Source organism: Panthera leo, chromosome E2 (assembly GCF_018350215.1).
Source record: "Panthera leo isolate Ple1 chromosome E2, P.leo_Ple1_pat1.1, whole genome shotgun sequence".
In the NCBI taxonomy this organism is placed as follows: domain Eukaryota; kingdom Metazoa; phylum Chordata; class Mammalia; order Carnivora; family Felidae; genus Panthera; species Panthera leo.
This window is the reverse complement of record NC_056693.1, coordinates 12,582,409-12,610,224: the sequence shown is the minus strand read 5'-3', so window position 1 is coordinate 12,610,224 and position 27,816 is coordinate 12,582,409. Positions and strand designations below refer to the sequence as shown.

The 27,816-nt window shown below is 54.5% G+C and overlaps 2 protein-coding genes across 10 annotated transcripts; one reads left to right on the top strand and one right to left on the bottom strand.

Moving 5' to 3' along the window:
• Positions 1-88: 88 nt before the first annotated feature.
• Positions 89-4,487, top strand: LOC122208636 (interferon-inducible GTPase 5-like). Of its 4 annotated transcripts, none has more exons than XM_042919902.1 (3): positions 89-313; positions 2,482-3,121; positions 3,729-4,487. In XM_042919902.1, exons 2-3 carry the CDS (start codon positions 2,518-2,520, stop codon positions 4,370-4,372), a joined length of 1,248 nt encoding a protein of 415 aa, XP_042775836.1. In that variant the 5' UTR covers positions 89-313; positions 2,482-2,517; the 3' UTR covers positions 4,373-4,487. The 4 variants fall into 4 exon arrangements, with proteins under 4 accessions (XP_042775836.1, XP_042775834.1, XP_042775833.1 ...); XM_042919900.1 differs by lacking the exon at positions 89-313 and adding an exon at positions 482-512; XM_042919899.1 differs by lacking the exon at positions 89-313 and adding an exon at positions 484-522.
• Positions 4,488-5,827: 1,340 nt separating this feature from the next.
• On the bottom strand, positions 5,828-26,073 carry SMG9 (SMG9 nonsense mediated mRNA decay factor). Of its 6 annotated transcripts, XM_042918019.1 has the most exons (15): positions 25,493-25,716; positions 24,042-24,322; positions 22,881-23,036; positions 20,546-20,620; positions 20,196-20,460; positions 19,994-20,091; positions 18,019-18,131; positions 14,583-14,694; positions 12,556-12,651; positions 12,036-12,121; positions 9,037-9,143; positions 8,180-8,287; positions 7,883-8,011; positions 7,425-7,569; positions 5,828-6,349 (listed from the first exon to the last, which is right to left on the bottom strand). In XM_042918019.1, the coding sequence occupies exons 3-15, from the start codon at positions 23,028-23,030 to the stop codon at positions 6,271-6,273; spliced, it is 1,563 nt and encodes a 520-aa protein (XP_042773953.1). In that variant the 5' UTR covers positions 23,031-23,036; positions 24,042-24,322; positions 25,493-25,716; the 3' UTR covers positions 5,828-6,270. The 6 variants fall into 6 exon arrangements, with proteins under 6 accessions (XP_042773953.1, XP_042773955.1, XP_042773954.1 ...); XM_042918021.1 differs by lacking the exons at positions 24,042-24,322; positions 25,493-25,716 and adding an exon at positions 25,862-26,073; XM_042918020.1 differs by lacking the exons at positions 24,042-24,322; positions 25,493-25,716 and adding an exon at positions 25,743-25,827.
• Between the last annotated feature and the right edge of the window lie 1,743 nt (positions 26,074-27,816).

The window sequence follows — 27,816 nt, the reverse complement described above, 5'->3', positions numbered from 1 at the left end:
AGGGGCGGACGTGGAGGGGGCCAGAGCTTGCCATCTTGGGAGGGCGGGGGAGGGGCGGTTTGGAGGGGCCCGAGGAGGCCTGGGCGCCCAAGGCCGAGAGGGATACACTGACCTGGAAGGGGGGAATGGAGCTGGGTGGGGAGAGCTTCAAGATCCGGATGGCGGGCCAAGGGCCCCTTGCCGGGATCTCTCTCCCTGGTCCCCTGGTAGCCAAGGGAGATCTGTGGGGCAACGGGATGTCCCGGCCTGGACCCAAGACCTGTGTCAACTGTCAACCTGTGCGGGTGACTTAGTGGGGACTGGACTGGCTATGGTACTTATTTTTGTTGCCATTCCTGTCCCTTTCAGAGAAGCCCAGTGTCCCAAAGGCCTCCTCTGGAGCGGGGGGGGGGGGGGGGGGGGGGGGGGGGGGGGGGGCAGCCAATCAGTGCCCAGGTTGGGTACAATGGTGCCTAGCAACCCAGCTAAACAGGGTGGGGGGCTCGGAGCATCCCCAGCCAGCCCTGCTGCCAGTGAGTGATGGTGGGTGTCGGTGGCGGGGGGGAGGGGAGGTCCCACGGCCTCGGGCTGGCCTCCGCGTGGAGCCTGGGGTGGTAAGGCTGGTGGGCTCTTTCTCTGCCCGCCAAAGCAAGGAGGGGGGGCAGAGGGCGAATCCCGCCACCGAGAACGAGTCGTTTCGGAGGCTTGTGGGAATGTGTGTGGTGACGGGCTTTCTGGTGTGTGTGTGTGATTGGGAGGGGCCTTGGTAAGTCTCCGGGGGTGTGACACTGTGGGTCCGAGGTTGTGAACAGCCTGCTGACTGGGGTCACCTGCTGTCTCCGCGTGGGTGTGTGGGTGCACGGATGCTGGGGTTGTCCTGAAAGGCCATGGAACTGAGAGGGGGCGATGGCAGTAGGATTCCTGAGAGCTGCATGGGCTGCGGGTGACACAGGGCATATGCAACACGTGGATGGGGTGAGGGCATCTGTTTCTGCCCAGGGGACCCTGTGAAACCAAACCCCCGGGCACTCCCTTACTCCCTGTTGGCTCTTCGGTAGGAATGCAAAAGTGAATCTGACACCCTCGCACAAGCCTAACCTCACATGCCCAGTCAAGCGTCACATGTGTTTAAAAGATTCGCACGCTACCTGGTTAGGGGCTTTGGACAGGACAAGGGCTGCCCCTAGGCTTCCTGTGGGCTTGAACAAGGGTCATGGATGGGGTCGGATTTAGGTGCGGAGAAAGGCGAGTTTCCAGGAATTCACAAGAAGACCCCGGAGGCTGTGTATAAGGCCGGCGGCGAAGCGGGGACTGTCCTGCGGGGAGGTGGCCTCACCCCTAGGTGCTCACAAATACTGCCTGTGGGTATTCCCAGATCTGGTGATGATGATTCTAGCCTCATTTGGGGCCTCGAATTACCTTAAGCCTAGAAAACCATTCCGGACTAAGACGGGCGGCTTTCCCCTGGAGGGTTAACCAAAGGATTCTTCCCTTCCCGGAACGCCTTCCCATTGGCTGTGCCGGGACTACTCTGGGGTTCACATGGACTTTTCTGCGCCAAAGAGGGTGTGAGGGGTTATGGTAGGGAAATCCCAGACTCTCAGATACAAGGATAGACAGTCCATTGCAAACCTATTCTCAAAAATACAGCCCACATCCCGGTACCCGTGCACCCTCACACACCATCCTGAACACGGGACTCCCTGGCGGTGTGAGCATAGGGTGGTGGGGGCTGTATGGCAGAAGGATCAGAAGGAGCCGGTCCATGTCCTGGCTCTGGTGCAGGCTGGACAATCTAGTGACTGTTACCTCCCTGAGCCTCGGTTTCCCTCTCTGTAAAATGGGGACTTAGTGAAATTACGCATGTGGTTAGGACAGTGGCTGGCCCCGGGTAAACGTTAAATGAACACTAACTTCTACCAGCGACGATGAGGGTTCCAGCGCTTAATTACTGCCCTATATGGTTGACTGTAGTGCCCGGTGCATGGTAAATGCCACAAAAAGTAATTTAAGAATTTGAATTCTAGGAGCACCTGGCTGGCTAGGTCGGTGGAGCGTGCGACTCTTGATCTTAGGGTTGTGAGTTCGAGCCCCACGTTGGGTGTAGAGATTACTTGAAACTAAAATCTTAACAAAATAATGATCTTGAAGAAAAAAAAGAATTTAAATTCTAGGATCAGAGGGACCGATTCCTATTCCCAACACTCCATGCACTAGCCAGAGGTCTTGGGCAAACGATTTCTCCACTAGGTGCCAAATGTGGATAGTAAGGGAATCTCCTTTTCCGGCTGTTATGAGGATTTTATGAGATGCTCCAGGAGGAGAACCTGGCAGTGATGAATACGTGTTAACTGAAATAAAGCACTTAGCACGGGACCTGACATATGGTTGCACTCTCAGTACGATTGCTGGCAAGGCCTCAGATACTTTGGGCGTGCTGGGGGGTGTAGAGGAGAGAGGGCGGCCCCGAGTGAAAATATTCCCTTCCCTGCCCTGCCAAAGGTCATCGATCCTGAAGGCCTGGACGTCAGGTAGCCCATGGCGGGCAGAGTCTTCCAGTCAAGCCTCAGCCAGTCCAAGATACTGGAGCTATGGAGGGACACCGGTGCTCTGATGGGAGCCTTTGAGGCGGGGGGTCTGCCCGCAGTGGCCGCCAGGCTGCAGGCCACACTTCATTCGCTGGAGAATGCCAGGCTGGACATTGGCATCACTGGGGGCACAGGCTCAGGCAAGTCGACCTTTGTCAATGCCATCAGGGGGCTGGGAGACGAGGACCCCAACTCAGCCTGCACGGGCGTGGTGGAAATGACGGTGGACCCCACGCCGTACCCACACCCTAAGTACCCCAACATCGTCATCTGGGACCTGCCGGGCATAGGCACGTCCCGCTTCCCGACTGGTAGATACCTCCAGCGGGTGCTGCTGGAACGTTACGACTTCTTCATCATCATCACCTCAGACAGCTTCACCGCCCACCATGCCCAGCTGGCCTGCGAGATCCTGCAGCGGGGCAAACGCTTCTACCTCGTCCGCTCCAAGGTGGACGTGGACATTGCCGCCTCGCGGAGCCGGCGCCCCAGCACCTTCTCCGAGGAGGGAGTGCTCCGCCAGATCCGGGAAGACTGTGGGCGGCGGCTGAGGGGTGAGGTTCAGGCTCTGGAGGTGGGTGGATTCTGGAGGGTTGGCCGGCCCCCTCCCCTTCCTCTCCCATCTGAGGCCCACAGTGGGAGAAGGGGTCATCCAATGTCGCGCTGCGTGACTGATCCGGGCCCCGCGGTGAAATAATGCTTACAGCTGCCATTCACTTCCTGAGAGTTGGCTCTTCCCGGTCACAGGTGACAGAGACCAATCACCTGCATTAAGGAAACAGGGCACGTTCTGGCGCGTGTGTTTGCCAAGTTAGAGCGGTGCAAAAGCTCTGCACCCACGGGATGCTGGCACCTGTGGCCGAGGGCAGCTGACATTTGTTAAGGGCTTATCGCGGGCCAGGCACCGTTTTCATGTGCTCCCTTCACAACATCCCTACGAGGCAGGTACAGTTATCCCCTTGTTTGGTTGGGTAACTTGCCCAAGGCCACACGGGTGGTGGGTAGCAAGGCTGGGGTCCGGACTCAGGCAGCCTGGCTCCAGGGACAACTCTCGCGAGCCACGTGCTGTGCACTCACAGCAAGTGCTTGTGCCTCCGCGGCGGTCGGCACGCCATGGCCCGCTCCGGCGCAGGAACAGAGCGGCGCTCTTGTCTTCTGCAGCGGAGGGCCTGAAGGACCCCAAGGTCTTCCTGCTCTCCATGTTTGAGTTGGGCAAGTACGACTTCCACCTGCTGGAGGAGCTGATGGTGAAGGAACTGGAGAGTCACAAGCAGCACGCGTTTCTGCTGGCCGTGCCCAACGTCTCGAAGCCCATCCTAGAGAAGAAGGCAGCCTCGCTGCGGCAGCATATCTGGCTGGTGGCCACGGTGGCCTGTGGCGTCAACCCGAGCCCCGTGCCAGGCGTACGGGATGTGGCATGTGACCTGTACGTGCTCATCAGCTCCCTGGAGGGCTACCGCCACAGCCTCGGCCTCGACGAGGACTCCCTCGTCAGGCTGGCTGAGCAGACAGGCCAGCCCCTGCACAAGATCCTGGCGGCGGTGCAGGGCTGGAAGACCGAGGTCACTGAGGCACTGGTGGCGGAGCTACTGGGCCAGGCCTCCAGGGATGCCTCTGCTTTCACCCAGGAGCTCCTCGGCGTGCCCGTCCCAGGCGCCCTGGCCACCTGCGGCATCAGCTTCGCCACCATCTACCACATGCTCCGCACAGCTCTAGACGAGGTGGTCAAGGACGCCCGGAGAGTGCTGACCCAGGCCTTCCTCCACGACTCTGACCATGAGCTCCCAGATAAACGCAATCAATAATCCCAGCCCTGAGCTCAGGCCAGCTGGAGGTGGCAGTGTAAGAGTGGGAGGACACAGGTTCCATCTGTCCCCAGGCCGGATGGTGTTGAGGAATGGAAAGAAACTCAAGCTCCAACCCTCCTGCGCCGTGTGCGGTCTTGTACTTTTGAGCCCCGGATCTTATGCCCTCTCTGGCCATTGCCCCCACCTTCCCTGCCCTGGACGCTCAAATCAACCAGCAGTCCCCCTGGGAAGCAGAGGGAGGGGGCGGGACATGGGACAGATAAGGTCTGACAAGGTGGGGAGGGTCTCAGTTGCCTAGCTGAGAGGGCACTTAGGAAGGTGTTTGTGTAGTCAGGGCAGTGGGGCGAGGGGTTCAGAAGCATTTCCCTGAGAGGGCAAGTGAATGTCTCCGCTCTGAACGGCCTTGAAGATCGTTAAGGGAGTTTCTTGCCTGAGGTCTTCTCGGTCAGCAAGACCTGGGTGTCATGCCTCCCAGACCTCAGCCCCTCGCTCTTTTAGAGATCTACAGGGACCCCACTCCTGGCCTCTTGGGTGTTTTCTTCACCACCCCCCGCCCCGCCCCCAGGATTCCTACAACAAGGACGCCAGGACTGTACGGGTACGCTCAAGGGCAGGAGGAAGGCAAGGAGGCCAAAGGGGCATGGGGTAGCGGGCAGCCAGACTTGGCTGGTGACGGAACCAACCGCGTTAGGGAAGGGTGAGGTGGCGCGATTCGAAGGTCGGGACTAATTTGGGATGGGTGCGGTGGCCAGACCAACTTGGAGACGCACTCGGGGAAACACTAAGCTAGGAGGTAGTGAATTTAAACCGGGTAGGTGAGGTAGGTACCATATTGAAGTGAAGGGTGTACTTAACTGAGGGTAGGTTCTGGACTTACAAGGCAGAGACTACTTTTAAGCAAGAGTAGACGAGCTCTGTAGGCAAAGGGAGCCACCATACTTCACCAACTGTGGGCGCTGTGTGTTAAGGGTAACGTACGAGCATTTGGATAAGGGTAGAACCTGTTTCAACTCAGGGTAAGCCCTGTATTCCACCGTATTTAACTAAGACACACTCTATTTTTTAACCGTATACTGAATGAGGCATTGCATTTAACGAGGCATTTCACCAAAGGCAGGCACTGTCTTCAACTGAGAGCAGACGACACGAAGGTAGTCACTGCATTTAGCCAAAGGAGGGCACTGTCTTTTCCTATCCATGGCACAGAGATGGGACTTGATGTCACCGCAGGAAACAGAATACCCCTTTTTCTAGGGGCTTCCTCCTTAGCAGAGACTGGTTTTCCTCAGCTCCTGACAATTCTACAACCTGCAGTGAAAGTGTCCCCATGGCAAGTTCACTCAGGCTCCAATGGTGGCTGCAGGTAGTCTGCCCCCTAAAGGCCAGGACCCAAATCTGCCCTGGTCCCCAGGACAGCATGCTGGGGAGACGGGAAGAAGAGAAGCACCAGAACAGGCTTGCATGACTCTTTATTCGAACCACCAGACCTGCCCCAACGAAGAGCTCCCCAGACCCTGCCGCACCTTATAGGAAAGGGCTCAGAGTCAGGGAGGAGGGACCCTGTTGCTCCTGTCCCTGCCGAGGGAGGTCAAGATGGAACCTGGGATTCTCCGTGACCAGACTACTCCCACTGCCTGTCCCTGCAGGGGACTGAGATGGGCCGCCCTGGCCCAGGTTGGGGGTGGGATCTCAGAGTTGCCCCTGAACAACACTCCGTTGAGGATGGGAGGCCTGGCCCTGGACGCCTCACGTCTCTGGGAGAGGATGTCGTGGTCCCTCGTCCATCAGACCTGCCGCCACTTTCCACCCCACCAGGGGGGCAGGACGCGTGTGCTCCCTCACCATCCGTGAGGACCCAGAGGGGGGTTCTCTGCATGACGTTCCTCCCCTCGGCCTCAGGCCAGCAGGCGGCTGTACTCCGCCAGGGCAGAGGACTTCTTTACGCCGTCCCAGATCCGGGCAGCGTAGTGGAACCTGGGGGAGGAGGTGAGTGGTCAGCAGCCCTGGCTGTGGCCCGCCAGCCTTGCGCTGACCCGGGCCAGGTGCAAAAACAGGTCCTGCGTACGACCTGCATGACCTGACCCCGGAGGCTCCTGGACCGGGATGTGGGGCAGGTGACAGTGCCGATGGGAGTGGCCCGGGTTCTGACGCCTCCCCTGGGGTGAGCAAAGCGGAAGGCACCTGGTCTGGAATGAAGGCCTCAAGCCCCAACTTGAGGGTCAGGATTCTACCTCTATCTCCCTCCAGAGTCTTGTGGCGATCAGAAACGTCTGACAGCTGCATGACCCTCTACCCGGCTGGGCCCTGCTACAGACCGTGGGAGAGTAGAGTCCCGAGCCCCCTCGCCCGCACGGCTCACTGGCTTTGCTGCTGTGTGCGCTCCCTGCCCCTTCCGGCCACGGCCAGCCACAGACCCCGGGGGAGCCGTGCTAGAGGCTGCACCCGGCCAAGCTCTTTCTCTCCAACTTCCGTGTCTCCTGGAAATTCGATGTTGCAGACCTGCTGCGGGCTCCAGACACAGAGGGTCATGTGGGGCCGGGGCTGGGGCTGGGGCTGGGGGAGGTCGGGGCTCTGTGAAAGCAGAGTGGGGAGAGCCAGGTGGCACAGGAGGAGGGAAGGTGGGGGGGCGCAGGGAGACAGTACCATCCAGTGAGAGCTGGAGAATGCAGCTCCTGTGGGGACATTTCAGCGTCCCCTCCTGTGAGGCCACGCTTTCCGCACTCAGGGCCTCAGAATAAACGCTTGAGCTTGACTGGGCTCACTGGTCCTACTCCTCGCCATCAAATGGCACCTAGCTACCGGTATGTGACATCACTATGTGACAATTCCTTTCTCTGAGCCTCAATTTCCCCACGAGTAAAACTGGTGACAAGACTTACACCCTACTGGCGACTCAGGAGGACTTAAGAGACAGCACGCTGTCCAGCGTGGAAGCGGTCATCAGCGTCCCAGAAAAGGGAACCGAGATGTGGAGAGATCACTGAGAACTTCCTCCAGTCTGCACCAGGGTGGGGGCCCCCACACTGACCACCCTGCCCGGAGCTCTTACCAGTTCTTCTCCGTGAGGATGGTGTGTGACAGCTGTGGCCGGGCCATGGACATCACTTGGCTCCGGAGCTTGCTCACCAGGGACTGGAAACTGGGGTGGCCACGGTACCCAGGGAGCAGGGAGAAGAGCGGGCTGGAACCGGGTCCTGGAGAGTTGAGGTGGGGACGATAAGGGGGTGGGGGGGACAGCCTGTCAGAGGGCCTTTCCTTTTTCCCAGGCACCCAGTATCCTGGGCTGGAATTCCAGGAGTACCTCCATGTCCAGACCCAGCCCAGCTCTTCCCGTACTCCAACATCTTGGAAACACACTCCTAAGAAAGGGTCCAAGCACCTCAAGGACAAGCCACGAGTCTCCCCTCAGACCAGTTGTGGGTCCCGATCACCCCAGGCCAGGGCAACCTGTATCTCCCACCAGACCAGGGAAGAACTGGTATCCCTGTGGACCAGACTCAACCATACCTGCCCGAGGTGGGTTTTCACTCTCTGCTTCGCTGTCCATGAAGGGCACCAGGAACAAATTGACCTCAGAGTCCAGGAAGTCAGGTGGGAGCCCAGGGAAGACGTTGCACTGTAACATGGACAGAGTACCTGCAGGAGAGAACCTATCAGCCTACAGATACTATGCTGAGGGGCAGGGGAGGTACACACATGATGGTCAAGCTAGAATCAGGAGGCCAGTCTGGACGTCTGGGCCACGGGCCAGAGCAGGAGTCAAGAGCCACTGGTCAGCCTGGGGGGTGATTCAGGGACCCTTACCCTTGTAACGCAAGTGGGAGTGAGCCATGAGCTGGTCAATCATCAGGTGCATCTGGCGCAGCTTTCGAGGACAGAAGTCCTCTCGGCGAGCTTTGTTCTGCAGGAAGACTGGAGGGGTGGGAAGAGAGATGTAGTCGCGTGAGGCAGCTGGGGCTTGGCCGTGTGGCCTTCCCCACTCGTGCCAAAGATCTGCCGTTACCCCTGGGCTCAGAGCTCTTGTAAATGTTTATGTTACATGTTACTTTGCTTTAGCACCAGACCCTGTGCTGGGTGATGCAGGGGACCCAGACGTGAGATCCGGTTTCTGTCCCCAAGGAACCCCCAGTCTGATGGAAAAGACCGAAGAGGAAAATAGCCACACAATCAGGAGTAAGACAGAAAGGCACCAGGGACTTGGTGAGGCAGAGGAAGTAGGGAAGACCTTGCCTGGGGTGTCATAAACGAACGAGATGTTTGCAGAAGGGCAGTGTGACAGTAGAGCAGAGCGAGCAGATGGTGTGAGGACACAGGGCAAGCAGGGCACCTGGGGCCACTCGGGTTACTTCAGCACTCCCCTCGCCCCCAGTCTGTGCTGGAGGTGCGGGGGACAGAGAAATGGGCTGATGTGGATCCTGTATATAAAAGGCTCCCCTTCTGATCAAGGAGATGGACCCAGACTCAGGGTCGTGCCCTTGGTGGCCAGGTGGGAACCTTGGAGGAAGAAGCAGCTAATCTGCTGACTTGCTTCCTCCCAGCTCCCCACTTCCCCAGCGCTCCTGGTTTTCGCCCCTCCCCCGTCCCCCTGCTTCCCCCCCTCCCCCTGATTTCTCCCTCCCCCAGCCCCCCGCCCCCCCCCCAGCCCCAGTCAAGTCCCTCACCCAGGTGGGGGTAGTACTCAGTGCCTTCGTCAGAGCCTGAGGAAGTGCTGGACTCGTGGCTGGGGGATGGGGTAGAGGGCTTCACCATCTCTGCTGTCTGGAGGAACCTGGGGTTCAGGGCGAGAGGTTGGTGCTCTGGCATGGGCACCCCCTGTCCCACAGCCTGGGGAGGGGGCCCCCTCTGCGGATCTGATAAAAGCTACAGCTACACCGATTTTAGGGGATTTTAGGGAATTCAGAGACAACTCTCTCAGACACCAATCCATGGACCCGTGTCAACTGTATGCGTTTTTAAATGAGTCTATGCTATTAAAAAAATACTTCATTTTTTAAAGCATTGGTAAGATCACCACAAAACCAAGTGGAAAGTACGGGGATTCCCATGAATGTCCCGCCCCACTCCCACACATAGCCTCCCCCACTGTCAACATTCCAATGAGCCTGTGACACATCATCATCACCCAAAGGCTATGCTACACACTAGGCTTCCCTGCCAGTGTTGTCTACTCTGCGCGTTTTGACAAAAAGGACATGTGCCCGCCACACAGCATCACAGCGAGCGGCGTCACTGCCCTAACAACCCTCCATGCTCTACCTATCCGCCCCTCATCTTTTTACTTGTCCCCACAGCTTTGCCTTTTCCAGAACGTCATGGAGTTGGGATCATACACTAGCCCTTTCAAACTGGCGTCTCTCACTTAGTAATACGCACTCAAGAGTGTGTACCTTCCTCCTTTTCACGGCGTGATAACGCATTTCCAGTAACATTCCCTTGTGTGCATGTACCATAGTTTATCAATTTACCTACTGAAATATACCTTGATCACTTCCTCGTTTTGGCAATTACGAATAAAACTGCGTTATAAACATCCATGTGCAAGTTTCTGCATGGACCTAAGTTTCAGTTTATGCCATTTTAAAATAAAATTTCCAGACATGTAAAAAAAATAAACCTGCTATCTGAAGGAAGGGCTCATGGGAATCCGATAAAAAGCACGGACATTCTCCTCACACGAACACACATACAAACGTGTTGTCCACAGTTTCGTGGGGTTTCCCTGCCGAGAAGCCCACCTCAGGCTCTGGATTAAAAGCAAGGTTCTGCCACGTGCCGGGCCGAGTCCATACCCCAATCAGAATGCAAACTCCACAGGGCAGTCTGGTAAATTCACACCTGTGTCCCCAGTGCCCCGAACGGGGAATGGCATCCATAAATGGTCAATATACTCCTCTCACGTGAATGAATTCAAATAGACTATGGTGATGGTAGCAGCGCGGGTGTTTCAGAAATGAGACACTTAGGGGCGCCTGAGCGGCTCAGCTGATGAAATGTCCGGCTTGGGCTCAGGTTATCAGAGTTGGTAAGTTGGTGAGTTCGAGCCCCACATCGGGTTCTCTGTCAGCGCACAGCCCACTTCAGATCCTCTGTCTCTCTGCCCCTCCCTCACTCTCACTCTCTAAAATACATTAAAAAAAAAAAAAAAAAAGACATTTAGATCTGGTCACAAGGGCTGGTTTTCACAGAAAGTCATTTTTACTGTTGGCCAGACCAGACCCACAGTTCACCCCAACCCCCAGGGTTACTAACATAAACATTACATTCCCATTTACCACCGAATGCTGTTAAGTTCTTTAAACTCATTTAATCCGCATAAAACAATTTGCCTATGAGGAGCTAAGGAAAAATAGACCACTCACCTGCTAAGACCTGGGGTTCAAATCCTGGGCTGCCTTACTTTGGAGACATCTGCTTCCCTTGGCTCAGCTCTCCCCTCCCCATGAGCTCCTGTTCCTTCCTTCTGGCTGGGCTCTGTGCCCAAGGCGGCTGGCCTCCGCACAGCTATCCCCTGGGGCCTGAGGCCAAGAGGAACCCTTACGCCTTAGGTTCTGAGCCAGTTCTGTCCAGGGGGCATTTCTAAAAGCTCCAGCTGCTTCAGGCAGGACTCCAGCCAGATCCTGACTCCTTCCCCAGATCCTGACTCCTTCCCCCTTCCTGCCTGCCCGGGTACGGTACATGTGCCTGGCGATGGACAAGAGGGACAAGCCCGCTCCTGATTACGCTATTCATTCTACAAACGTGTATTAACCACCTTGTGCCAGGCACTGTGTGAGGCACCAGGGACTCAGACTGGGAGACAGACCCTAAAAAGATCTGCAATGTCCTGCTAGGGAGTGATAAATGCAATGAAGGAAAACACAGTAGCGTAAGAGTGGAGTGGTGGTGGGGTGGTTCTATGTTATAAGATCTATGTTATAAGATGTTATAAGATCTATGTTATGAGATCGGGGAAGGCCTGAGGTGGGACGACGTGAGGGAGGGAGTCTGAGGTCTGTAGGAAGAGTGTTCTGGCTGAGGGATGCGGCGCGGAGGTCCTAAGCTGCACGAGGAGTAGCCATGGGGCCACTAGGGCTTTAATGGGGGGAGCGAGGGAAAGTGGTGGGAGAGAAGGTCAATGAGGAGACTAGGACCGTCCCGTGGAGGACCTTGTAGGCCATGAGAAGGACTTTGGATTTTGTTCTGAGTGATGTATAAAGCCAGTGGGGAGTTGTAAGCATGTGTATGTCTGCTAGGTGGTGGTGACCCACTCCAACTCACGTTTTATTTTATTTTAAGTTTATTTTTGAGAGAGAGAACATGCATGCATGTGTGAGCATTCACGACTGGGGGAGTGGCAGAGAAGCAGAGAGAGAGAGAGAAAGAGAGAGAGCGAGCGAGCACAAGAGTGAGAAAATCCCAAGCAGGATCCACACTGTCAGCACAGAGCCCGACTCGAGGCTCCATCTCGCCAACCGCAAGATCGTGACCTGACCCCATATCAAGAGTCGGACACTTAACTGACTGAGCCACCCATGCGTCCGCAACTCAGACTTTAAAAGGGTCCCTATGGATACTGTGTGGAACGTATGAGACTCAGGCAAGTGGCCGAGGCTCTGATCCCCATCTCTTGCCTTCGCTCCCTGCCCCCACCCCCCCCCACCCCTCCCCGCCACCTGCTCACCTGTATAAACTGAGGTCTGTGAACCAGTCCTGGACAACGATCACCACGTGGCAGACCGTGAAGAGGAAAGCCGCGATCTGGAGCGACTGAGAGGGGGCAGGAAGGGGTGACCGAGCTGGAGGTCCCCCCTACCCAGACTGGGGTCCCTGCTCCCAGGACTTAGCTGAAGGGGCAGCAGGGTGAGAGCCTCAGAGCCGTTAAGCACCTACTGTGTGCCCAGACTCCGCTGGCACTTCCTTCACAGGCCATCCCTAAATTGGGCAAGATGGGAATGATCACTCCCATCTCACCCAGGCAGATAACGAGGCCTGAAGGGGGAGGGGGCAGGAAATGACTCTTCTGAGGAGCACAGCCAGGAGGTGAGCCTGACAGGACTCTCAGTGCTATTCTTTCCTACAGCTCTTGGGGCACCCAGGGCTCTTTATGAAGCAGAAACGAGGTCAACCCATATCCAACTCCCCACCGCGAATCTCGAGGGGGAAGGGTGAGACCTTCCCTAGGTCCGGCTTGGTCCCCTCACCTGCATCTCAACGTAGGTGTGGGGCAGGTTGTACTCTGGAGGCAGCTTGCGGTCATTGTTGATAAGGTGGTCCAAGATGGAGGGGCTCAGGATGGGCTGCGGCAAGGAAGAGAGGGTGTCGGGAACGGGGGCTGGAGGCCGGGACCCTAAGTGTCACAGCCACCCAAGTTCCGCAAGTTGAAGGCCAACACCTTGCCTCTCTCGGGGCAAAATAAGGTCAGAAACACAGGCGGTTTCTGATGAGTAAGAGCTAGTCAGCAAGAGGGGGTGAAAGAAGAATGTTTCAAAGCAGATATACTTCCCCCAGCTCCTTTATGAATTATCACCCCTCTCAAGTGCCTCGTGCTCAAAGAGAACTCTCCTAGTGCTAATAAATGTAATATTGGCTTGCATGAGTCATGTCCCTTCAAGACACTTTCCTTTTCTTAGTTGTTTCAAATGCTTTCAAAACTTTGCTAAGATAATTACTTTGGTCAAAAAACGATGTTTAGTGTGAAAATTGGTGAGGATTTAAAAACGGCATCAGTGGGTGTAAAAGAATCCATGGTGAGTGCATCACCTTTTCTTAAAGGAACATTCCATTTAAAAGCCACAAGAGTGCAATCAGTTTGGTGGTCTTACTGACTTCTTGCTGCAGCGAGTGGAATTCTTTAAGGAAGACAGTTTCCCAATTGCTGGCTTTCTAAAACTCCCAATAGAGCTGCATGCTCTATTCTGTCCTGTTTTAACTTCTGTTCTGCTCCACATGGGCCTTGGACCCAGCTCATGGCAGTTCAGCTTGTCTCCAGGTCCCCTAGTGGCCCCTGCACAGGGCCTGACTCACAGATCACATCTGTGGGCTTTCACTGTCCGTGCCATCCACAACTATGGTGACTAGAACTCTGCTCCATCAACAGTCAGGGAGAACCACGTAGGGGCCGGGCCCTGACCAACAGAGCTCCTCCCTAAAGCGCTCCAGGCAGGTGGGGAGTGGGAGCAGTACGCTGTGGGAAGAGGCTGTGATACGTCAGTGCCACAATGGAAGGCGCACGCGGCACCAGTGGGGGCTCAGAGGAGGGGGAGGCTTCTGGGAGGAGGCGATGCCCCGGCAGAGTCTTCTCGGAGGAGAAGGCATTAGCCCGGCAAAATGGCAAGGGGAGAGAGAGTGTTCTCATGCTCATGATACTGACAGCAAAGTATGAAGTACCAACCTCATGGCAGGCGCCGCCATTAGGGCTCTACTTGTATTAACTCACCGGAGCCTCACAACAACCCTACGAGGTAGGCAATGATGTTTTTCCCACTTAAGAAAACCGAGGAACAGGCAGTTTCAGATAAAGGGTAGTTTCGGATAAAGGGAACAGGAGGTGGACGGCCCAGGGTGGGAGGGGGATCAAGGCGAGGCCTTGTGGTGCGTCCGGTGGAGCTAGAGACTACGCCAGAGAGGGGAGGCTGGAGCCTGAAGGAGGTGAGCCCCACGAGCCCTGAACACCACGCTGAAGAATGGGGACTCTGCCTGGGGGCAAGAGAGAGGATGAGGAAAGCCGCCAGAAACACACAGGCCAGTTCTAATGACAGTGATGGGCCTGAACGCTAACTACATGCCAGGTCCTGTGCCAACCACTCTGCCTGGACCGTTCCACTGAAGCCTTGCAATGAACCTGTGAGGCTGAGTACGATTATCGTCCCCACTTATAGACGAAGAAACTGAGGTTTGAGGGGGGGTAAACACCGGCTTCACATCACCCAAATGGTAAGAATTAAAGGCAGAACCTGGACATACACAGACCGGCCTCGAGGGCCCACACATTTAGCCACTATGCTAGAAGATTCTCTAGGCTACTGTGTATACGATGGATGGGAGGGGAGGGAGGCAAAATCTGAAAACGTGCTAAAGGCCAAGAAAAGACACAACTTGTCCATAAGCACCTAGCGTGCCCATGGCTGGGCTGGGACCACATGGAATCCAAGCGGGGTTCTGGCTTAACAACATTCAGGGATGGATGTGAAGGTGGCATGCAGGAGGGCGGGCACGTGGAGGTCAGCACCTGTGTGTCCAGGAAAACAATCCGCTCTTGGGTAATAAAGAAGTCAATGCCACTGGTCTGGTTGCCCCCTCGTTCCTTCATCTCGGCACTCTGGGCCCGGAAAACATACGCCCTGTGGAGAGAAGCGGGTGGGATGCATTAGAGGCGCGCTTCTCAGCCTCTGATGCCTCCAGAGTGCAACTATGTAAAATGAGCGTGGTTCCCTACGCTCTCAAAGCCCCCTACAAAGCCCTCCACCTGTGGCCCCTGTTGTCTGGAGAACCACATTTTATTCCACATGACTTCACCTTTACCCATAAGAAGATCTATTAACCCATCTAATGAAGTCAGTAGAGTGAGGTGTTTAAGAGTCAGGACTTTGTTGGACCGCTGGGATTCAAATCCCAGTTCTGCCTCTTCCTGGCTCTGTGGCTTTGGGCAAGTCCTTAATTTCTTTCTCCTTGGCCTCCTCATCTGTAAATGGGGATAACAGCAGTCTCAAAACTCTTAGGGCTGCTATGAGGCTAACTGCCGTAAAGCCCTTAGGAAAATGCCTGCTAGGCAGCGATACGTAATCGTTAGCTGTGAATTACCCAGTGCACTTGCCATGGGCCGGGCCCGGAGATATAGCACTGAGAGCTCTCCACCCTCACAGCGAGAGGCTGGGTGGTTGTAGAACTCCGTTCCCAGTTCTTCCCCTGGGAGGAGAGTCTCCCTCGGTTCTATCTGCGTCGGACCGGAAGATGACGCCAAAGCAGGCACAGCTGAGCCTTGCCCTAGACCATGGAGCTCAACTGGGTCACATTCTGTGACCTGGACAAAGTGATTTTCTCTTTCAATCTGTAAAATCAGGGTAATGGTATTTGTCTCTCAAAAGGTAATCCCCACCTCCCTGAGAGGCGTGTTACGCTGACACCCACTTAACAACACCATACTGAAGGCCTCTGATGTACCAGATACCGGGATGCGACAGGGAACAAGGACCGTCTCTGCTTCCAAGCAGCTCCTGCTCTAGCTTACAGATCAACACAGATCAGTAACTGTGAGCGGTAGGAAGAAGGGGTGTGTGGCGCTCAGGATGGGGATAGCTCAGTTGGGAGAGCTGGGAAGGGCTGCCGTACAAGAGACAGATGACCACACAGAGTGAGAGACAGAAGAGTTTATTGAGCGACTTTAATTAAGTTAAAGGGTGGAGGATGGAAGCAAAGACCGTCCCAGGTGGACGGCAGGTGGCGCGTGTGGGGAATCAAAGACCAGTGTGGGGAGAGGGGAAAGCGGAGAACAGGGGGACTGGGAGCAACAAGAGGGAGCACAGGCCTCTGTGGGGCCTGGTAAGGAGCTGGGGCTTTGGCCCACGAGCCTGGAGTAGCCCTGAAGACATTTAAGTAGGGAAGTGACAGGACTGGAGGTGGGTTTTGAAAGGCTCCCCCTTGTGCTATGTGGTGAGCCGTAGCCTCCCTTATCCTCTCTGACCTTGACCGCCTAGGCCTTCCCTTCTTGCTCACTCCGCGCCAGCTCCAGGGCCTTCATGCCATTCTGCACACACACCAGGCAAGCGCTGTTGCCTCAGACATAGGCTCCTGTCATTCCCTCTGATTAGAAAGCTCTCCCTCCTCCCAGTCTGCTTGTGCTCAGTGTCCCTCTTTGCGAGGCCTTCCCTGACCACTCTGTTTAGGACTGTAATCCAGCACCAACCACAGCTTCCCTATAATCCCTTCCCGTTTGGGTATCACCTTCTCACATGTCAAATAACGTAGTTTGTTTGCCTTCACCCTGATTAGAATGAAGGCTCACCAGGACAAAGGTTCTTGCCAGTTCTGTTGACTGTTGTATCCCCAGTGCCCGGAACAGTGCCTGGCACGCCGTAAGCACTCAATAGATGTTAGCCGAATTGAACTAAAGCAGGGAGATCAGTGAGGAGATTCTTGACATTCAGTAGGGGAGATGTCGGAGGCTTGGGCCAGGAGATAGGAATGAAGGAAGGGAGAAGCAGATGAATTCTTAACGTAAAGGGGGCCTGACGGCAAGAGTTGGCACCAAAGTCCGCCACACCACGGGCTGACGTGGCTCAAAAACATAAGCAGAGGGCACCTCGGTGGTTCAGGCAGTTAAGTGTCTGACTTCAGTTTAGGTCGTGATCTCATGGTTTGGGAGTTCGAGCCCCATGTTTGGCTCTGCGCCAGCAGTGTGGAGCCTGCTTTGGATTCTCTGTCTCCCTCTCTCTCTGCCCCTCCCCCACTCACATTATCTCTCAAAATAAACTAAACAATAAAAAAACACAAAAGATACGGCCAGGCCAGTAGAATTCTCTCTAGCTCAGGAATCTGAACTCAAAGCCGGGGGAAGGGGAGGAGAAATTTGCTAGTTGGGGGTGGAAGCTGAGACGGAAAGAATGCTATCTGAGAGAGCTGGAGCTGTTCCCAGGTGGAGCCAAGGTGAGCTTAAGTTACAAGTTGACAAGAGAGGAGACGGACCTGGGAGGAAGGGCAGCCCCACAGCTCTGGTTCTAGTGGACGTACAGTCTCACGATAGTGGTTCTTAACCTGCTCTGGGTCTCCATCGGACCCTCTAAGATCTGGGGGAAACTACAGACCCATTTCCGAGAAGAAAAGCCCAACTGCAGATAGATGTAAAATCCCTCATATACTGTTAGGAGGAGGTTCGTGGACCCCCTGATATGCATCCACGCAATGCAAGATAGTATCACCTGCTTTATGGAAAACAAAAACAAAAACCAAACCCCTACATTTTCTAGACAATCCCTTTCTCATTCTCCAGTTTGAGTCGTCCTTAATCAGACCGGTTATGTCTCTCCTCCCTAGTCCCTGCCTTTCTCCTTTTCCTTCCCTGCCCTCAGTTCTGGTCCCTAGTTCCTAAGCTCTCTCTTCCCCCAAATCCTCTCCTGTGACTTCATACTTTTATTTTCACAATCATCCCCATCCTTACTCAAGAATGCAGGACCGAGGCTGGTCTAGAACCCATGCCCTACATTCGAGTCTCTTTCCCGGTTCTATTTACCAGGTCTTAGCAACCAGTATCCTATGAGCATTTGCTCTGTGTCAGGTTCTTGTTAACTTTGCCTTCCTGATCTTATCCTCCAAAAACCCACTTTACACATGACGAGGTGAGATACTGGGAAGTGAAGCGACATTCCCAAGGTCAATTAGCTGGTGAGTGGCAGGGCTGAGACTGAAGTCAACCTAAATCCAAAGCCGGGCTCTATACCATTCCCTGGGGCGAGGCAGGAAGGGAGGGAGAAACAGGACTGGTTATCTTGGAGCCACACAAAGATTTAGTCCAGGCCCTAATCACCCTAATCTGACAAAGACATTGAGGCCAAGGGAGGTGAAACATTTTCCCAAAGTCCTTTGGTAATACCACTTGCAATACCCAGGCCCACCCCTCCCTGTCCTCCAGGTAGGTGTCCACCTCCCTCCTGGTCTTCCACACCCCTTACCTCTGGTCCTCCTCAGGAGTGTTCGCTGACAGCAATGACATGACCATGGACTTGCCTGTCCCCTGAAGGCCCAGGACACCAACCACCAACACATCGGTCTGATCCAACAGGTACTGTGGGAAGATGAAGGAATGTGAGCCTCGTAAATCTGTCAGCTGCTGGAGTGGGAGTGAGACTGGGGTGGGTTGGGGGGCAGAGACCGGCCCGCCTGCCTTGTCGGATGTGGAAGCAAAACTTTGACGCCTCCGATCCCCTCAGTTGGGCAAAGGGCCCCTGTACGTATGCGGTGGCACAGAGAAGAACATTTGTGAGGGCTCCCGAGAGGAGAAGAGCCTGGCATGGTCAAGAAACTAATGGAAAGTCAGTGCCGCAGGAACACAGCGGGCAAAAAGGGAAACCTGACTTTGGGGAAGAGTAGAAGAAAGGCACAGGAATGAAGAACAGGTGGAAGGACAGGATGTGGTATCCGAGGGCTACTGCAGCAGACTCCTGGAGGACTTTCGGCTTCTGGCAGGTCAGGAAAACACGCAGAAGCGTGAAAAAGGGACAAGAGTGAGGAAGGGGAGGTCAGTCTGTCCTGGATCCTGTCCGGGATTTAAGAGTCCTAAGACCTTCACCTCTGGGCCACGAGCTCTGATGCCTTTCACCACTAGGGGGTGCGAGAGACACGCTTTAAAAAAAAAGAGAGCCGTCCTCAACAGGCTCCTTAAAAATCAACTGGAGTTTTTTGTTTTTGTTTTTTTTTTAAAAAGGAAGCCAATCTTGGCTCTAACCCTAGACACATTAAAGCAGAAAGAACACCTAGCGCTAGCCCTGTTCAATAAGCTGGACACTGACCACATGGGGCCATTTAAATTTAAGTTCATTAAAATTAGGGGCGCCTGGGTGGCTCAGTTGGTTAAGTGTCCAACTCTGCCTCAGGTTATGACCTTCTGGTCCGTTGAGCTCGAGCCCCATGTCGGGCTCTGCGCTGACAGCTCAGAACCTGGAGCCTGCTTTACATTCTGTGTCTCCCTCTCTCTGCCCTTCCCCATTCTCGTGCTTTGTCTCTCTCAAAAATAAACATTAAAGCAAAATTTTGTAAGTTCATTAAAATGAAACAAAACTAAACCTTCAGTTCCTCAGTTATATTAGCCACATATGGGGATATGTGGACAAGTGCTCGATAGCCACTTAGAAGGATAGTGGCTACCATACTAGACAGTGTAAATACAGAACACTGTCACCACTGCAGGGCGTTCTAATCTGACAGTGCAGGGTAGGCCTGGACACTGGCTTTTGTTTTGTTTTAAGGCCCTCCAGTTGATATCAATAGGACAGCGGACATAGAAAGGAAGGAGGCCGGGTAAAATACAGACCCGGCATGCTGTCCTAGTAAGTCCAAGCTGTTGGAGAAGGAGAAGGGACACATCTGGGAGAATCTGGGCAGCAACGTGATGTGACGGGTCTAGGGGGGAAAAGCAGCAGGAGAGGAGAAATGAAGCCCGAGAGTCTGGAGGTAGGCATGCCGGTCCAGGGATGTGAGGTCTGAACTAGGCCAGGGGCCACTGAGATGGAAAAGGGAGCCTCTGGGAGTGACATTCAAACCAGTTAACACTGGTACTGCATGGGTTGTTTCGATCAATCAGGAGGGGAACTGGAGCAGGGTCTAGGAGGCTGACCTGCGGGGGCAGGAGATGGTGAAGGAGGTCCCAGGGCATCTGGGTGGTAGCGGGAGTCCCTCTTTGCCAACCGGTATCGTGGCTGTTCAGTATTTTAACAACCAGCACAGCCCATGTACTGCAAGCCACTGCAACTCAGCCCTGGTTGGGTGAGAACTTTCAGATTCCTTCTCTCTCATTGTTGCAATTGCCTGAAAGCTGTCTAGTCCAGTATCACCTGCCAAGAGGGTGGCGGTGGGGAGGTGGGGTGGAGGCAGTGAGACGCGGGACCCGGGGAAGCTCAAGCAGGGAGACCCATGCTCCCCGCTCAGTACCTCAATGGCGCTGTCACACCAATTCATCTGGTCATCTACCAACTTGATGCTGTGCTTCATGCGTTCTGGGGGCAGTAGTTTGGCCTGGCCCACGACAGCTGGAGACAGGAGAAAGCAGGAGATGGGATGTGGTGAGGGTCTGTGTGAGGGCGGTCCAGCTCCTAACCGTCCTCGACAGGCTCCTGCCCAGGCCCCAACTCACGGTCCATGGCTGCGGGTGCGGCAGTGCCCATGCCTCGGTTCTGGATCTGGTACACAGGCTGCGTGGGTCTCTGTCCCTCCTTCTCTCCCTTGGGCGGTGCGGGGGCTGCAGGGGGTGCTGGGGCAGCGCCCTCGGGGGTGGAGGTGGTTGTCGCAGCGGCAGGCCCTTTCCCCTCTTCCCGTGGTTTCATGAGGACGATAGGCTTCTCGAGAGGGGCTGGGGCAGGTGGGGCAGCCGGGGCTGTTGGGGGTGGTGGCTGCTTAGACTATGGGAGAAGGTTCCGGTCAGCAGGAGAGATCTTTGCCCTAACTGCTCCCAGCCTCCCCTTCAGAAGACTCTTCCCTGCTCACCCGCTCTGCTGGAGGTTTCGAGAGGATGATGGGGGTTTTCTGCATGACCGCCGTGCTGGTCTCTTCGCTGCCATCCTGTGGTGAGGGAGGGCAGTTACTCGGGCATGGCTCCCTCGCCTCTCAGAGACACTCCCCAGGGCCTTTGGGTGCCAGGTACAATTCTAAATGCCTTCACATATTAATTCCACCAGCAACCCCGTGAGATAGACACTATCATCCCCATTTTACAAATGGAGATACTGAGGTTAACTGGCTTGCCCAAGGTCACGTGGCCAACAAAGAATGGAGCCAGGCTTTGAACCCTGGCAGCCTGGCTCCACAACTGCATTTGGCTGCCTCTGCCAGAAGACAAGCCCAGGTGGAGGGAGCCAGGGCTCTGGAGCTAGCCCTGGGTTCAAACTCGGCCCTGCCTTTTGCTGGCTGTGTGAACTTGGCTAAGGCCTCACTTCGGCCTGTTTCCTCATCTGGCCAGGAGGGATAGGAAATTCTTCACAGGACTACTACGGGCTGAGCGTAGCTGGAACTTGACAACTGTCCATGTGGCGTCTGACGCATGGCAGGCGCTCACTATCTGACAGCCGCTATCCGGAGAGCCCTGCTACCCTGATCGTTCTTCATCACTCCTCAGCTCCACTTACGCTTGCCAGTAGCCAGGGGGCTGATCCCACACCTTGCCTTCATGTTTATTTTGACTCACCCCCAATCTGCTCAAGAAAGGGAGATCGGCTTTTGAGCCTCGTTCTTTTGAGCCTTGTTCCCTGAGGAACCTCAGGAGAGCCATGACCCTGCAGTGGGTCTATTTCTTCACCATACACTGGGGATACTTACTTCAATTCTGCTCACTTCACTGGCCTATGGTGAAGAACAAAGGGCATGAAAGTATTTGGGAAGAAGAGCTGTGACAGAACCACAGGAGAGGCTGCGGGCTTTCAGAAGGCCAGGGAGGGAGACGGGGAGAAGGTCCGGGGAGGAGAGGAGGATACCTGGGACGAGGACAGGAGATGTATTCAGGAGGCACAACGTACAGGGTGACTGACGTGGGGAAGGGGGTGTCCAGGATGAGGCCCAGGGGGCTGTCATGGATACTAGGAAAAATGGGAGGAAGATGCCGAGGTCGGCGGGGGACATGGAGGACGTGAGGAGTCCACTGGCCACTTAGGAGGCTGCCAGGGATCAGTGGCAAAGTCAGAGGCAAAGACAAGAGGCTTCGGAGAGGCTGATCCAGGACTAAAGCTGAAAGTGCACGATGATGGCGACACTGTCCAGGGTATGTGTGGCAGGAAGAAAGAGACCCTGTGTTCTCACTTATGCTGTAACCCAAGGAAAGAAATAAGAGCCGAGCTCACTGTGAAATCAATTATTACTCATGTCTACCGTTTTATGGCTCAGAAAACAGTTCCAACTGTTACTTTCTTCTTCCCCCCAGGGCTCTCTCAGAGGTGGGCGGGGCCCTAGAGAAAGGACACGAGCAGGGGGCAGGTTCTGACAGCGAGTCACCTCAGCACAGGAGAGAAGACAAGGCAGGACCGGGGTGCACGCCGAGGCTCCTGGTTCCCAGTCCAGGACGCTATGGCCGGCAGACCAGTGCTGTGCTTGGGCTCAGCTGGATTTGGGTTCGGGTTCTGGCCCCAAAGCTCACTGATTTTGGGACTCTGGGTTGAGTCCTTTCTCCCCTGAGACTCACTCTCTTCATTAGCGAAAATCAGATCTGTCCTAGGCTCTACTTCATGGGGTAGCTAGAAGAGTGCAGGAAGACCCGAAAGACGTTAAGGCACCTTGCACGTGCACGCTGCTCAACACCTAGGAACAGCTGCGGTTATCATGGGACTCTTCGAAACATGAGCTTATGGCGCCTCTCAGCTCAAACCCTCCAGTGCCAATTTCATTCAACAAAATCCAAAGTCCTTTCTCAGGCCTATCAGGTCCTACGTGATCTGGCCTGAGTTACCTCTCCGACATCATCTTCTATTACCTTCCCTTCTTTGGCCACTGCAGCCACACTGGCTTTCTGGCTACTCCTTGAATACACCAGCTATAGGGCTCAGGGCCTTCCCATTTGCCGATCTGTCTAGAATGCTCTTCACTCAGATTTTGTCACGGTGTATTCCCTCGCCTCCTTCAGGTCTCTGCTCCAAACCCACCCCTTCAGGGAGGCCCTCTCTGTCCGCTTCATCTAGGACAGACCCCTTTGCCACTCTCTACTCTTACTTCATAAGGCTTTTGTTCACAGATTGATCCCCAGCATCTAGATTAGTGCCTGGCACGTGGCAGGTGCTTAAAAACATTTGTGGAACGAGTGGATATGTGGATGCTGCCCTTGGGCCCACTCACTCACCCGTCTCTCTCTCTCCCATGGGGCAATGTAGTCCCTCTCCCGACCACCAGGCCCGGAGAGGTTCTGGGGGCCACCGGGGCCAGGCTCTTTCCAGCGTCGCCGCCTCTCTATCCCATAGAGCCCAGGCTGACTATGGCCAGACTCAGACATGGTTGCCTACAGAGAGAGAGAGACACACAGAGAGAGAGAGAGAGAGAGAGAGAGAGAGAGGGAGAGAGAGGTGGATTTCAGAGTGAGGACAGACTCTTTTCAATCTATTTGGTTCACTCTGGACTGTAAGAAGGCACTTCCTTTCAAGAGAGCTCTGTGGCTGTGGCAGTGACTGCTAGCTTGCTCTCAAGATCTGTTCTCTTCTTCCAAAAAAATAAAATAAAACCCTCAGTTCTGAGCTGGGCACATGGCTGTCCAGAACACACCTCTCAGCACCTTTTGCAGTTAGGTGGCCATGTGACTAAGTTCTTTCTGGCCAATGGTATGACACCAGAAGTGTGTTCTAGCAGCTTTCAGAAACTTTCCTTCACAGATGCTGGCACATGCCTTTTGCCCTTTCCTCCTCCTGGCTGGGAGGAATATGGTGTGCAGGCTGGAGCTCAAGCAGCCACCCTGGACTGGAAAGAAGGAACGAAGGCAGGCTGGCGTGGCAGAAAAAAAAATTGGCGGTCTCCTGTTCACCTGGCGTTATTTCCTTCTAGATGCAGTGGGAAACAGCTACACTTCTCTTACTTGTAGCCAAAACTACTCCCAACTATTAGTCACTTGGCCTCAACCTGTATCTCATAGGGGGAGGGGGTCACATAAAAATGGGACCTATTCTTTCCCAAACTGTGGCAAAGCATTTCCTTACAAACCAGTAACATGATCCTCAGTGCGACAACTACTGCTTTGATTACCTAATACTGGCATGTGTTGGGGTGGGGCTCCTGCACTCAAGGCCCTATCTTATCTGATGTCCCTCTACATCTCAGTCTGTCTACCTTAGGTTTCTGATGGCCCGCCATCCCTCACACTCCCAAGTCTCACCGGTGGTTAATCTAAGATGTTATAAAATGAACCGCCACCTATATGGTCTACTCCCTACCATTTAACTCGCTTTATAGGTCCCTCGAGGGACTTTCCCCAGCTGTTTACACTTCATTCCAGAGAAGTCTCTGAATACTTAACAGTCTGTTTGCAGGAGAGGCCATTTCCTTTACAGCTCAGAGGTCAAGTTGGCAAACTGTAGGCTACGGACCAAATCAGGGCTGCCTTCTGCGTTTGTAAATGACGTTTTATAGGAATACAGCCACCTCCATCAACTTAGAAGTTGTCTATGGCTGCCTTCTTGATCCAGTGACAGAGTCGAGTGGTTGAGACAGAGACAGTACGACCTGCAGGATCTCGAACAATTCCTCTCTGTCCCTTTACAGAAAAAGTCTGCTGATCCTTGCTTAGCTCTTAAGTGCCTATGAAATCATTTTTATTTTTAAAAAAATTTTAGGTAAGCTCTGTGCCCAATATGGGGCTCGAACTCACAACCCCAAGATCGAGAGCTGCACTCTCCACCAACGGAGACAGCCAGGTGCCCCCACCTGTGAAATGGTTCTATGAATCCCCCACCTCCTACCCAAGTACACAGTCACAGATCCCTGTGAGAGATTCGCTTTCCAGAACAGCAGTATCTGTTAACAGGATGTAGGAGTAGGGGCTTGTCCAGCGCCCCTCTCATTGCTACAAGTGACCTCTTCTCCCCCCACCCCCCACCCCGTCACAAACCCAGCTGAAGACTGCCTTCTGAGACAGGAGGGCAGGGCCTGTTTACACATGCTCATGGAAAATGATCCACTCAGCACTTAAGTGACTGTTTACAGTCTCTGGCAGAGATTCCCCTCAGAAACTGGGAATCCTCCCTTCCTTGCAGTTAAGGGTCACTTTGCACATTATTCTCGAGACAGCCCCACCCCCCGAGTGCTTCAGTGTCTCTTTTCATTCCTCCACAGGGACTCTGCCCCAGCACTCCAGTCCATTTGTAAATGAGAAGCCCCAAGAGAAGCCCCTTCTCATGCAGCAAGTGTCCGTTTGCATGTTTTTTTCTGGAAACTTCCACAGTATTTGGGTCTATTGAACAGCTCTATGGGGGAGCTCCCCAGAAGGAGTCTACCTACATACAGTTTGGGGACCCCCCCCATGTTTCCAGGCTCCTCTGGGGAGTCTCCCAAAATGTATAAAGCCAGTCTATTTGTGTTTATTTACAGGGCTCTTACAGTGACCTCCCAGATGTTACGAATCTGACTAGGCATTCTTTGGGGGAGTTTCCTCAGTGCTTAAGCATCTCTTCATATGCCCCCTTTGGGGACTCTTCCAGAACCTACGTGTCTATTTGCAAACTCTGAGGGGAGACTTCTCTAATTCCCAACTCTGTATTTACACACCACCACCCCCAAGAACTTCAGAGTCTATTTACACTATTTTTTAAGGACTCTCTAACACTTGTAAATACACGTTTACAAGTTTGTATATGGGGCATCCCCTAAAACCAATGAGTCTCTCTCTATTACTCAGGTAACATCCCCAATAATTAGACACCTGCTTACAAGCCTCCTATGGGGAACCCTACGATTTAGGTTTCTATTTACATAGGATTCGGAGGACCTCCCGGGTATACAGGGTCTGTCTGTAGACCCTCTGCGAGCGTGTTCCCAAGACTTGTTTCTCTTTACACGCTATCGTTAGGACGTTTGCAATACTTGACGGCCAGTTTAAAGGCCCTATTAGGCCCTCCCCGAACTGAAGTTCCTATCTACACCTTACTTATCTCCTCCCCACCCCGCGCCCGCCAACCCGGTATTTTAAGGGTCGCCCTTGAATGCCTAGTCTGTTACGCACACCTGCCGGACGTCCGAGCAACCGTTTAACGGTAGAGAAGGGGGCGGGGCCCCGAAACGCGCCCAGCGCCCCGCCCCCTGCCGGTGCACGAGCCTCGCGCGGGCTTGCGGGCCCCTTACCTAAGGCGGCTGCTGATTGGCTCTTGGGGCGCAGCGCTACGCGCGCTTTCCGTGACGGGGCTGGTGGGGGGAGGTTCCACTACAAGCCACGGGCCTGTAAATGGCGTCTAGGGGACGAGGAGCGTTGGGGAGAGAGAGAGAGAAAGCAGGCACCGGTCACTCCGGAACCGGTGTAGGCACCCCGGAAGCGGCACCCAAAGAACGCCGGCCCGAAAGAGGAAGAGGAGAAGGTAGCACGGGGCGGAGCGGAGATCAGGACCCGTGGGGTGCTGGCCTTGCGCATGCGCCGAGGGCTGGGCGCGCCAGAACGGAGCGTCAGAGCCGGGCTGAGCATGCGTTGATGGAGGTGGTTGGCTTTAGCACGCATGCGGATGACGGAGGGGAGGAGGGCGGACGCTGCGGTTCCGCCTTAGTGTGCGCGCGCTGCTTTGAGGCCCATGTGGGAGTGTAGCGAGGAGGGAGAGAGGGCGGCTCCGGAGATGGCAGGTTCGAGTCCCGCCTCTTCAGTGGCGTTGGCGGGATTCGGTGGGGTGGGGTGGGGCGGCGCGGCAGGGAGGAATTTCAGGGTCCTGGGCCGAGTAAGTGCTGAGAACACGGGAATGAATTAGACCTAGTGTGTGCGCTGTAAGACATAACGCTCTGTGGAGGGAGACAACTAGAGCAAATCACTGAAGGAAAGGGCCCAGGTCCGGTTTGACCTTGAAGGGCGGGAAAGGGTACTCCAGGTGGAGGGAAAGGTCCAGACTGTTTTGGACTCAGAATTCCCTCTGGGTGGGAGGTGAGGCCGCAGAGACGGGCTGGTCAGATCCTGAAGGCCTGGGAGACGGAGACTAGTGGCATAGGATTGTTCAGTCTCTCGCCCGCCGCGGTGGGGGAGGAACCCAGGGATAGGGGTCGAAAATTCAAGAAGCCAGTGGCGCAGCCTTGTGCGCACCAGAGTCGGGGGTGGGGGGGAGAAATGCCCGGCCCGAGGAGAGCGCATGCGCGCAGCGGTTTAGCTAGAGCCCGCGGTTACCACTGGGAGGGCAATAACCCCGGGGAGGAGAGAGAAGGGGCGTGTGTACAAACGTACGTTCATATGTATATCGGTGAATGGGGGAATTTAACCATTTTTCATTTGCAATATTACTAAAAAAATTTTTTGTAATTTATAACTGAACAGGGGATACATGTACTTTCTGACAAAATTCAGGCAGCCACTAGGGTACACAAAGTCTACTCTGGTTCTCATATTCCATTCCTGAAGCACCGGCTCCCAGTTTCCTTCTGGAATGACTGTTTAAGCAAAGCACTGAGGATAAGAGCTTGAGCCTGGGTTCACACAAATGGCAGCTGACCTTGGCCACGTTCCTCAACCCTCTCTACCCCCGTTTCTAAAATGGAGATTGGCGGCACCTTATAATGTTCCTGGCAGAGTTAAATGGATGAAAGTACCCAGAATAGTGCTTGGTGCGTAGTAGCACTATGTGTTGTCATTATTTTGTGCTGCGCTCACCCCCCCCCCCAAGCCTCATCCCTGCTGCCATTTCCTCAGTACCCGTGCCAGGTGGAACTGTTTCAACAGACTGCCACAGGCGCAGTGAAAACACCAGTCCACAGACTAAGTTGAGAGTCCTGTTGATGGATTCTCTGAAGGCTGTGAGTGTTAAGCAGAGACACGCATGATAGACGATGCCTCTTTGTGTCTGTCCGTGTTCCTGTTTAGTGGCTTCATCTCTGGTCATGCCCATTTTTCTCAACTAAAATTTTCAATCCCAGGTCACCCTCCATGCCAGTTTCACAACTCTGAGCAACCATCAGGTGGAAATGACTTTAAAAGGGGAAAGAAGGGGCCTGGCACTGACACTGGGCCCACTGTGTACCAGGCTGTTTTATATATGTCACCATAACTTTTCCCCTTCTCCATTTAACAGATGCAGAAAATAGCAGTCTGAAAGAGAATGTCCTTACTGAAG

What these genes read in the sequence shown, in the direction of transcription:
- LOC122208636 (XM_042919902.1), top strand. Translation starts at nt 2,518, where the DNA reads ATGGCGGGCAGAGTCTTCCAGTCAAGCCTCAGCCAGTCCAAGATACTG. An exon ending in CTGTGGGCGGCGGCTGAGGG is followed by an intron (nt 3,122 to 3,728) that starts GTGAGGTTCAGG and finishes TGTCTTCTGCAG; the next exon opens with CGGAGGGCCTGAAGGACCCC.
- SMG9 (XM_042918021.1), bottom strand. Translation starts at nt 23,030, where the DNA reads ATGTCTGAGTCTGGCCATAGTCAGCCTGGGCTCTATGGGATAGAGAGG. An exon ending in CGAAACCTCCAGCAGAGCGG is followed by an intron (nt 20,461 to 20,545) that starts GTGAGCAGGGAA and finishes CTTCTCCCATAG; the next exon opens with TCTAAGCAGCCACCACCCCC. An exon ending in GGTGTGACAGCGCCATTGAG is followed by an intron (nt 18,132 to 19,993) that starts GTACTGAGCGGG and finishes ATCTTCCCACAG; the next exon opens with TACCTGTTGGATCAGACCGA.